We start from the raw sequence: 11651 nt of genomic DNA on the forward strand, positions 1-11651 counted from the left end.
TTTTAAATATTAAAATTAAAGTCAGCTTCCACCTGATGCTATCCAGATATGAGCTTCCCCAATGCACGGAGCACTGATTCAACCAGCGCAGCCCGTTTTATAGCACTAACCTGTTGTCTTTGAACACATTATTAGTCACATTAAGTTATTATTATTATGTTTGTGGGAACAGGAAACATTTCTCTCGTGTTTACCCAATCTCTGCGTTAGCCACCCGGCTAACACCGCTAGCTGGCCGACGCTATTTTATTTACTTTACCTTTTTAAATGTCGGTGTGTCGAGCTGTTTGCTGTTGGAGGAAACGTCGCTGGTTATTTGCAGCGCCACATTATTGTCGTTTGTTCCGGATACGAAGTGACATCGCTTGTTTGTGTGTTTAAAGAAAACAACACGCTAGTAAATGCTAACAGCAGCTTGCCCGGAGGCGTAGCTGAAGTTAACTGGGTGAACCAATCAGCGTCATCGACGTCATCATCACCATTTTCAACGTCTCTCTCTCTCACACACACACACACACACACACACACACACATGGATACAGATAATCAAAAACACATAGGTTACCACACTTGCAAAAACGGACACACCGTGGTAAAACGGAGACGAAAAACTAATGAAAAATCTCTGAAAAGGAAAATGAATCAAAAATGCAAAAAAAGAGAGAAAGTTTAAAGAAGACAGATACGTTTTAGAAACATTTTATGACGATACAAACAGAAGCTTTGATAAAATATTATTTAAATAAAAAAAAGTGTTTCCTCTTTGGGAGGCCGGGGTGCAGAACTTTGTGGGGTGCGCTCCATTTCTTCCTCTACTGTTGTTGATTGAGTTGAGTTAGTGCTGGTGATTATTGCAGTACCACAGAAGAAGCAGTGAAAACAATAACAACCCTATGTTTTCTAGGTCATTGTTATTCTATCATTGACGCCACACTTCATTGTATTGAATTAATTATTAATGTATTGTTATTATATATTCATTTATTATTTTTTGTTTTACTTTGACCAATTCTGATAAAATTCACCATCCATCTCTGACAAAATGTAAAAACTGAAAAAAAAATTCTAATAAAAACAGTAGTGCTTATTTCTCCTTGATTATCCTTGAATGAGTTGTCCTGGATAAAAAAACAGAAAAAATAAAGCAAACATTTTGTTAAAAAAAACCTTGCCTCTTTGTCGATTTTCTACTCAAACTCTGCTAACAATGCCAGTGTCATGTGTGTCAATGTGGGATAAAACAGTTTGATTTTCAGCCACGCACTTTCTGCTTGTGCAGGTGGTGGACAAAGCACCTTACCCTGCAGTACAACAGCCCTGCAGTAAATACAAACTGTTAAGCACTTTATATTCAGTACTTGTTCAGTACTTTGGAGGTGGTGATTGTACTCCAGTTTGCTGTTTGCTATAAAGCGAATATCCTGATAAGTGTGTTGCAGTCAGTGTTGGTGAGGGCCTAAATAAGACAACCGCAGTGTTTTGTTAATACGGTTTCCTTTGTTTACACGTACCCATGCAGGTACCAGAGCAGCAGTTCTATTACTGTAGGTTACTGTTATAAAGCTACACAGCTGAGTCACAGTTAAATAACAACTGAACAGTAGGTTTCAGCTCCAACAGATGTCTGAAGATTAGCATGTTTTCTAAATATATGACACTTCCATACATTAAAAAAATACATCCAACTTTAATATAATACATAGAATGAATTGTAGTGTAATAACACTCCCATCCGCAGGGCGGCAGACATGGCCGCTTAGACCAGTGAGGGGATCAACGGCAACATCCCCTCCCTTTACAGAGGAGGCAGTATTCAGGTTTGAAACTGATCTTGGGTCAGATATCATTGACGATTATCAGCTGTTGTCCTTCGTTACAAGAGTTGAAGCCGGTCCCAGATCAGCTGTGTCAAACACATGAGCTCTGAGGACGACGAGCACCGGCGACGAACCGCGAGACTAAAAAAAAATGTAGGTAACGTTACAGTGTGGTGAGAAACGACCAACAATGTCGGGTTTTGGTTCGCTGATGAACAGTAAACTTTAGTTTATTTTCTTATTGTTTAACAAATGTCACTGCATGTTTGGCTAAAGCTGAAAGTAACCAAATGAGCTAGCTAGCAAACAGGACCGCCTCCAACTGTCACTTTGTAGTCTGACCTTACATGGAAGTTGATGAAGAGAGCAGAGGAGGGCTAATGGTTTACACTCTGGTTAATCCTTTAGACACAGCCCTCTTGTCAGGCGTTAGACTATCAATGTACATACGAGTAACAAACTATAGAGAATATACCACCTGGTAGCTTCTTATAAAGGTTATTTACTGTCCATGTAACGCTACATACAGTCGTATATATGCATTATACATATACATTACATTTATATAGTGTCCATGCTAACAGTAACCTAACGTGATAGTAACGTTACAGTACTGCAGCGGTTGCAAAGATTGTATGGATCAAGAGCATTACTGATCTCCATTCATTAGAAATATTTTACACACACATAATAGCCAACATGATAATACCACACAGATGTGTTTGAGATGGACTATAGCCCCGTTATATTTATGTTGTCATACCCAACAAGTGTATGGAAACAAGTTAAATAACGTACTATTGCAGCTTGTTAACCAGGAAGTAACTTCCGCCTTTGTCGTACTACTGCTACGCATGTGCGACTACAAACCAGATTTTCCCTCGTTTAAATTCAGGTATTTGCTGTCAGTGTGTGAAAAGAAAAGCGAACAATTGTTCCAAATAAAAGAAACAAGTTGATATTTAATGTAAAGATACATTACATACATACATAAAATAAAGTTTTCGCTAAGGCGGGAACGGAAGGCGAGAACTCTCTTGGTGCATTTTCTCTTTGTAGCGTTAACCGCCGCCTTACGTTACAGTTTGAGCACGTAACTTACGTGGAGAAAGCAGCGTTATAATTAAGTCTTACGAAAACAAAGAACACAGTTGATACACCCAAACGTCACACAGCCATCAGAAGTTGTATCGAAGAGAAAATAGCATTTTTTAACAGCAGAAACCGTGTTCAAGAAGTAGAGGCGTGGCCAAGGCCCCATGATGCATTGCGTGCATGCAGCGATTACTGAACATTAAAGTATTTATTCTTTTATTGCGCTCAAAAAGTTGCAGTGCGACTAGTAGACAATGTAAAGACTTTCTGTTTATGATTGGCGCCGTGTAATTATATTAATTGGTGTGTACTTGTAAACGTGTATTTGTGCACCGTAACAGAGGGAGGTAGGACGGAGAATGGGCTCCGGCTCTCTCCCCTCTCACAGACAGTACACTCTTGTTTCTCTTCAGATCGAATAAATCTTTCGCCTTTTACTAAAGATTTCCGTGGAGAGGATCAATAAGAGTATAACTAATTTTTTGATGCCCTGCTTTAATGTGGGGCTTCCTACTCTTGTGAAAAATAAACATAATAAACATGCCTTAAGGGAAACTGTAACAGTCTGATGAGTGTGGTGTGATAGGGCCCAATCTCCTGAGTTACCCACTTTATCTTTCCTTCTGAGAACAGGGGCTCCTCTGATGTCCTGGTTGACTTTAAATACACATCCTACTGAGCACTACACAATGGATCAGCTCATTCACATCCACATGTATCACTGCTTTCAAACTCAGCAGTTAGTCTTTGTCACATGTTCATTGAACTGAACATTTTCACTAAACGTTGTAATGATGAAATGACAGTGTTTGGTTGCTGGCCTCACAGTCTGTGCCTTGCTCAAGAGCCCGTTCGTAGAGCAGAAGTTCAAAAGGTCCTTCTTTAGTGTGACACAATGGGAAACGTTCAAGTGGAAATAATAACATTAATGATGGCTGAATTCCATTTAGCTGCAGGCTTACTGGGACTCTCCAACACAACAGAGCTATTGTTAATGTTATTAGAAACACTGGTGCTTTTCCAACTGTGATAAGTCTGAATATCTGCTGTGAAAAAGGCCCATGTCATTATCAAGTGTCATTAAATGATGCCGCTCTTGGTAAAAAATAATGCAGATCCCTTATTATTGTTACAGTTTTCCCTAAGATCACTCTGAACACCATATAGAAGAGAAAAATACGTTAATTTCCTGCTTTTAATGTTGATGCAGTCAGTATGTTAGTGTCATTATCTCAAAATGACAGTCATGAACAGTCACTTTCTTTTTATCTTACGTGTTATTATCAGTCAACAGCCAGTTTCCTGTTGCATCTTTGTAACATCCCTTTTTTTGTCTGAATGTGAAATTGCATTGAGTAGGCAGTACCAAGTTCATAGTCGTTTGACAGCCGTTCAGCTTCAGAATCTCTCTCTCGGTGAGTTAGTGTTTTTTATTTGTTGGTCAGGGTTTGGTGTTTGTTTGTTTGTGGACCACGGCAGCTTTTAAAAACATTTTAGACTTGCGTTGTTTCTGTTTTTTTCTTATACAGATGGTGTAGAAATAGACAAAATAGACAAACTCCTTAGTGCTTCTTCACAACTTTAAGATGAATTCAACCCGTGCTTCTGCCTCTGTAAGAGGATTTTACGTTCTAATAGAGGTTGAGAAAAAAAGCATTAACTGTGCTCGTAAACAGTCATTGACACCTAATCGATGCATGACTTTAGGTGTCACATAACTGTCTCCTACCATGTGTTTTCTCATTTTGTTCTACAAATGAAATGACTAACTTTGGTAATTGGCACCATGGTCTAATAACAAGATATGAGAATATAAAGCTGCAGTATTAATCCTTTAGAGTTTACACTTTCGGGGAACATTTTTATGTACTGAAATCATGCAAATAGATATGAACAGAAGGCTTAAACTCACTTTAGCCTGAATAATTTGAAGACAAATGCATCAGAAACCGTTGTACTTAACTGAGCGGAATAAGTATCTTCACTGTTTTGCATATCAGCCTTCTCAACAAACTGTGGTAAGATGTGTTAGATAAAGGCCTACTTCCCCATTCGTTACATGTTACATTATATGACTCTACAATAAATGCACACAAAGATCCATCGGAGACATCAGCTGAACAGCATTCTGACAACTCAGGTATTTTATACCTACCACGGATGTGTTAGAAAGGTTTCATTTTCATCCTTTTCTTCTTATTAGACCCCAGCTTTCCATCTAAGTTTATTCCAGTTGCTTTCAGAATTAAAGGGAAAAATACAGAAACGTAGAGTTTTTATTACTAAATGAGGCACCTTCTCCTGTTGCAGTTACACCGGGGACAGAAAGCTGGAGCTGTGGAACCAGTCACAGTATGAAGGAAGCGATTGATGACTATATGTTCATATATTTCATACTTCTTTAGGGGCGATTAAAAACTCTCCACAAACAGTACCTGGTGACACCCTATCTGCGCCAACTCATGAGCAGAAGTCAGTGAATTCATTCTGCTGAGGCAGAGTTTGAACATATGCACACTCCGCTAAAGCACGCTGTGTGAGAGCGTTTTTCTGTTAAGATGAGAGGTGTGACTTTTTATTTGGAAGCTGGTCTAAAGCTTGGTAGGGCGTTGGTGAACCAACACGCAGACAGACGTATCAGTGCAAGGTCGTACGTGCAGACGCTCGGCCGTGCTAGCAGCCTCGTCGGGCTGTCAGTCATTAGGGATGAAAGTATTGAAGCATGTTTGCGTAGGTCTTTACCAAGAGCTGCAAAGAATTAAAAGTTTGACTTGGCTTAACTTCTACTAGGCTCAGCTTTCTCAGTTTAAGCTCAGTTTAATGTTTGTTCGCTCAAAGAACTTTATTATTTCATTATTTCTACTTAACAGGTATTTGATTAATTATTCAAGTCATCTTTTAAAGGGGGAAAAAGCCCAACCATTCTGTAGTTCTAGCCTCTCAGTTTTTGCTAATGACTGACTCACTGCTGAACACTGACCCCTTCCTCTGTATCCACTAATAAAGTGAGCCAGGCACACAACTGATCACTGTTACAGAAACAAGAGAGGCAGGCAGTAAAGGTTGCAGTGCAAACAGGGAGTACAGACAGATTAGAGAGAGATCAGCGCTCTATCCTTATCCTCCTGCATGTTTCCTTTTATAGCTGTACCCAACTTAGGACTTACACATCTGATCCAAATGTGCTGCTTTCCAGGTGATGAAAGTCTGGTCCTTCTTAGAGATTTGTTACAGAAGTGATCTCATCTCTTAGAGTGCATCTTTGTCCAATCAGACTTCCTGTTGTGTAATTCAGACTGTGATGTGAGCAGGCTAACGACGAAATTGAGGAACCGCATGTTGAAAACATTTTCTAACATTTTACATTCAGCGGTAGGAGATGAGTGAAGACTGACTTTAGTTAAACCCTGATCACCACAGGTCCGAACCATTAACCTCAACCAATTCCAAACCGGAGAGCGGAGATGAGCTGAACATTGATCTGCACCCCGCCTCAACGTCAGACAGTGAGAGGCAATGTGGCAATGTTAAAGAAAAGCTTCAGACCGACTCTGAAAAACCAAACAAGATCCACGCAGTCCCGATCCACCGGCGTCCGGACCTGCTGGTTCCCTGCGCCGACCTGGTCAACTCTGAGTGGCAGAGGAGCCAGGCCGCCCGGGTTCACTCCCTCCAGAAGTCCTGTCCAGAGTTCCCCATCTGTCTGGTTCTCCTGCTCGGCCACAGACAGACAGAGCAGCTGCTCGGCCACGCAAGACTGTCCCGGGTCGTGGGTCACAGCAGCAGCCTGTTCGTCGAGTCGGTGGTCGTGTCCAAGGCGGAGCGAGGGAAGGGCTACGGCCGGACTCTGATGGAGGAGATTGAGCGCTACGCCAAAAGCAGAGGGTTCAAGCGCCTGTGCCTGACCACCCACGATAAGCAGCACTTCTACGCCCACATCGGCTATGTGCTGTCGACGCCGGTGCAGAACGCAGGCGCCATGGCGGCGTTTGTTCCCATGGAGATGCTTCTGAGGTTCTCCAGAATGCCGAGTGAAGAGGCGAGCGCGCAGAAAGAAACACGGACAAAGATGGAGGCTCAAGTACCAGAAGGGAGCAGACACTCAGGAGGTGCTTTAGGTTCACCTCCACCTCCCCATCCTCCTTCAGTCCCTCCTCCACCACCTCCTCCTCCTTCCACTCTTCCACCACCTCCTCCCCCTCCTTCCATCCCTCCTCCTTCTTCTTCAGTCCCTCCTCCACCACCTCCTCCTCCGTCCTTCCCTCCTCCTTCTCCTTCACTCCCTCCTCCAGCACCTCCTCCCCCTCAGTCTACAGGGCAGCTTGTAGTTCAGACTCTGACCGAAACTCCCTACAGAGACGCCAAAGGAGTTCCCATCTATTGGATGCACAAAGACATTTGACGAACGCCCAGTCAGATACAGATGGGGTTCATTTGCCCACATTAATGCAGATACGTATGTTTATGTGTTCAGACATCAAAAGAAAGAAACGTATGTACTAAAGCACACACCATTGATGGTCCTTCAGACTCACAGAAAACGAGTAATGTAGGAGTGTGGAAAGCTTCAGAGAGAGACATAAATGTTTTAATAAACCAAAGAAATAGAGGAAACACTCCTGCATTTACACAGTCACACACTTTGTAGTGTCTCTCAAGCCCAGTCTGTAAAGGCTTGTATCTTGTATTCATTTGTGAATTGTCCCCCTCCGTTTACACATATGTTTTGCTCAGTGTTACTTTAGTTTAATGTCTGAGCTTCACTGTGCAGAATGATGTTTGGCACTTGGAGAATGACAGACATTGATCTGCTGCACACCTTAAATCTGAGTGAGAAGGACTAGATGTAATTTCAAGAATTTTTAGATTGAAAACTCAAACAAATGACAAATTATTATTTAAAGTACATGTCTGTCTGAAGGGGATATTTAAGGAGATTGTGACAAGGATGGTGTTTGACTGAAAAAGCTTAGTAAATATAATTTGGACTCATCCAAACAACTCAACCAGTTAAATTACTTCGAGTACCTCTGCACCTCAGAAATATTCCCACAACCCAATCTATATCTGCTGCTATTACATTATGTGAGGCTGTAATGTTACAGTTGAGTGTGCCTTGTTGATCTGCCAGAGAAGTGAAACTTTATTTAAGTTCTAAAGGTTTGTTATATTGATGGAAATGATGTATCTTGTCAATCTGATACTTCGGTTATGAAGAATTATGTAAATAAAGAGAATTGAATGGAATATTCTTTTGACTTGTGTTTATTTTACCATAATATATTACCACAACGATCAAATATAAGCTGACATTTTGTTTGAATTATCTGAGAGTGCAAGGAACCAATTAATGGCTATTTTAATTGTGTGACACCAGTCTCTATCCCAATGCAGGAAAGTTCCTCATCAATAAATCTCACCGGCCTATTTCTCTCTCCTGTCAGGAAGGACACATCAGTGGGTGAGCAGCCATGGTGCTGCCTCACCTCCTTCCCCCCTTCCTCCTCTTCCTCCTCTTCCTCCTCACCCTCCAAACTTCCACCCATGGAGTTGCCCTCTCCCACAGCCCCCTGCCTGCTGTGGCTGCAGCAGGTCCGATCCTGCAGGACCGGCCCTTCGTTGTGGTGTGGAACATGCCCACGGCACGGTGTCAGAAACGCTACAACATCCACCTGAACCTGGGAGACTTCGATATTGTGGAGAACCAAAAGCAGCGCTTCCAGGGACAGGTGATTGATCTCAGTCAGTGAAGTACAGTGACACCAATGGAATGGAATACTTTACTGAGCACAGTGTGATATGAAAATATATTTAACATTTATTTATTTCACCATCACCAAGGATTTTTAAATTAATGTAATGTGTATAAATTGGCCACATTATTTATTTAATACAGAACTTTATTTTAACTGAGAAAACACATTTAAAAGTGTATTATATATTTAACAATATACTTGTAATGCTGATTACTATGAGCGTTAACTATAAACTTAATAGTTACTGTATTAAAATTACCTTTGGGTCGTGGGTAAAACAAGAGCATGGGGACAACTTCTTCTCGGTTACTCGATCGAGTAGGACAACTGAACACTACTTCATATCGCTCCGCCAATCTTAACCATCAGTAGCATTACAGGTAACCTGCACCTTATGTAGTTCCTCATCTACAGAACAGAATACAAATATGTTTATATATGTAGTTACCATTAATTAACTTATGCAAATTCAATAAACCTAATAAAGTAATCCACATAAAAAATCATCATAAAATAAATCTTATATATATTATATTATTTATAAAGTATATTTTGGAGAGATGGATTATGCAATTCTCTGTATTTAAAATGTATTCAGATGTATTACCTATTACAGATTTATTTGAGAAACTGTCCATTTTCCATTTGTCCCAGCATCCCTTCAGTATAAAGCTGCTTTCATTGATTTGAGCCAGAGGAAGAGTGACAGTGGTGACCATCTCCATCCATGTTACATTATTCAATCACCTTTTACTTTCAGTTTGGTTTCCACCAACCCCTTAGTAAAATATCTGTCTTTTTAGCCGCTAGCTCTTCTGCTACGTGCATCTCTGTTTGATGGTGGGCAGGTCTCATCAGTGGGTTCATCAGATCTTGTTTGCTGAATAAAGTTGCCTGTTAGAAACAAAGTTGGTGAGGATGCTCTGACCATAGCAGCCATAAAACTGTAACAACAAGGGGGCAAAATTTGGTAATAATCCTCTATGGGCAAATGTTTTTCTAGAAAATGACCATCTTCTACCGTGACCGCTTGGGGAAATATCCATACCTCTCCCGAGATGGCGGGAAGATGAACGGAGGGTTACCGCAGCTTGGTGACCTCTCAGCTCACCTTTCCCTGGCGCTGACGCAGATGTCCAGCGTGCTGCAGCCAAACTTCACCGGTTTAGCCGTTATTGACTGGGAAGAGTGGCGGCCATTGTGGGAGAGAAACTTTGGAACCAAGATGGAGTACCGGAGGCTGTCCAAGCTGCTGGTGAAACAGGCGAGACCGGATTTGTCAAACGAGGCCATGACAGCGTTGGCAAGGCAAAAGTTTGAGGAGAGCGCTCGGAAGTTCATGGAAGAGACGCTGCGGTCGGCAGTCAGAGATCATCCCAGGGGACTCTGGGGGTTTTATGGTTTTCCTGCCTGCTTTAATAAGCATAAGAGAAAAACAGGTAGGGCAAACACTAACTGTGTGTTGAGCAGTTTGTATTGTGATCTCTTAAAGTTTTGACCTTTTAAGAAAGGTATTTGTACAGATTTGGTCTTATCTTGTTTCACGTGTGTGATCAGACAAAAGCTACACAGGACGCTGCCACAGGGGGACCAAAAAGCAAAATGACCGGCTGTCCTGGCTCTGGTGGCAGTCCACCGCGCTCTATCCCAGTGTCTACCTGCCACAGAGGCTGGCAGGATCCATGGATGCAGCTCTGATGGTCAGGTACAGAGAAACACCATCCACGTTAAACTGCTTCAGTTGTAAAAACAGCCCACCAAACCTCTATTAAACTTATCCACAGTTGAACTACATGCTGGACACACAGGATGTTAAAGGTGTTACTGATGGACATTTCTGTCTCCTTTGCTCAGACACAGGCTGCTGGAGGCTTTGAGAGTGGCATCAGTTTGGCACAATACCAATCATGCCACACCTGTCCTTCCCTACGCCAGACTAGCATTCACACACTCTCTAACCTTTCTTAATAAGGTGGGATTCGTTGCAGCTCACTAAAGCATACACACTCATGCTAACACATGCCAGTTTATTAGCCATTAAGCACAGACAAATATGTAATTCAAAATAACCATTTGAGTGTTTGTGTGCAGACAGACCTGGTGCACACACTGGGGGAGAGTGTGGCGCTGGGAGCTGCTGGAGTGGTGCTGTGGGGAGAGCTGAAATTTGCCAAATCCAAGGTACGTAATGTTTGTGAGAGAGTCATTTATGTGCGTGTGTGTTGGTGTGTAACCCTCTCCCCTCCTCCCCCCTCCAGCAACAGTGCATCCTTCTCAGAGACTACATACACACCGTCTTGGGTCCCTTCGTCCAGTCGCTGAGGTCTGACACTCAACGCTGCAGCCTCCAGCTTTGCCACGGAAATGGCCGCTGCGCCAGGCAACGCCCCAGCTCTGGCCACATGCTCTCCTCGGTTCCGGTTATGACCTCTGACCCCAATGAAATCAATCTCCTCCCTGACCCCTCCCGTGGGAAATCTTTCCACAACCACTTCATGTGTCTGTGCTACCCAGGCTGGACTGGGCAGGAGTGTCAAGAGAAGAAGAAGAAAGAAAACATACAGAACGACAAGTAACTTAAACCTTTCTATCGAGGTGCCATCAGTCAGCATTAATAGAACACCAATGAGACTTATATGAGACAATGTAGACTTAATGAATTGACAGCTCCTTTAAATAATTTAAAAAATAAATTATAATAAACGTGAATTTATCAGTGTTTATTTAGCATGTTTTTAAAAAGGGTGAAATTACAAAAAGATCCATAAACCAAAAATGTGGATTAAAATGGATTTGACTGAAATGCAAACACGTCTCTGTTTAAGTATTATTTTATTTAGATATTCTCCAGCACTCTGTTTTCTTCATTTCTTCAATAGTTAAAAGTTCCCTGTGTGTTTCTATTATAGAGGTTAAGTAGTTATACTTTAAAGGTCCAGTGTGTAGGATTCAGTGGCATCCAGTGGTGAAGTTGCAGATTGCA

At 41.9% G+C, this 11651-nt stretch overlaps 3 protein-coding genes and 1 non-coding gene across 4 annotated transcripts in view; all 4 read left to right on the forward strand.

The window, feature by feature from the left end:
* prkar2aa (protein kinase, cAMP-dependent, regulatory, type II, alpha A) overlaps window positions 1-1131 on the forward strand; it is a 46490-nt gene extending 45359 nt beyond the window's left edge. The window contains exon 12 of the transcript XR_004796555.1: window positions 502-1131. The gene's annotated coding sequence lies outside the window, so the exon portion shown is untranslated. The remainder of the gene's footprint in view (window positions 1-501) is intronic.
* A 712-nt stretch (window positions 1132-1843) lies between these two features.
* Window positions 1844-8292, forward strand: LOC118324498 (N-alpha-acetyltransferase 80). The gene is made up of 2 exons (XM_035656870.1): window positions 1844-1970; window positions 6333-8292. Coding segments are annotated over exons 1-2 (984 nt in total). The 5' UTR covers window positions 1844-1968; the 3' UTR covers window positions 7315-8292.
* LOC118325055 lies at window positions 3308-3420 on the forward strand. Its single transcript, XR_004796580.1, has one exon. It is a non-coding gene; the product is annotated as a U5 spliceosomal RNA (small nuclear RNA).
* On the forward strand, window positions 4152-11639 carry hyal3 (hyaluronidase 3). The gene is made up of 7 exons (XM_035656869.1): window positions 4152-4327; window positions 8357-8641; window positions 9672-10107; window positions 10226-10373; window positions 10523-10640; window positions 10760-10849; window positions 10927-11639. Exons 2-7 carry the CDS (start codon window positions 8384-8386, stop codon window positions 11242-11244), a joined length of 1368 nt encoding a protein of 455 aa, XP_035512762.1. The 5' UTR covers window positions 4152-4327; window positions 8357-8383; the 3' UTR covers window positions 11245-11639.
* Window positions 11640-11651: the final 12 nt, after the last annotated feature.

The sequence above is a fragment of the Morone saxatilis genome, unplaced genomic scaffold (assembly GCF_004916995.1).
Source record: "Morone saxatilis isolate NCDOM2014 unplaced genomic scaffold, NCSU_SB_2.0 Contig15, whole genome shotgun sequence".
Lineage (NCBI taxonomy): Eukaryota > Metazoa > Chordata > Actinopteri > Moronidae > Morone > Morone saxatilis.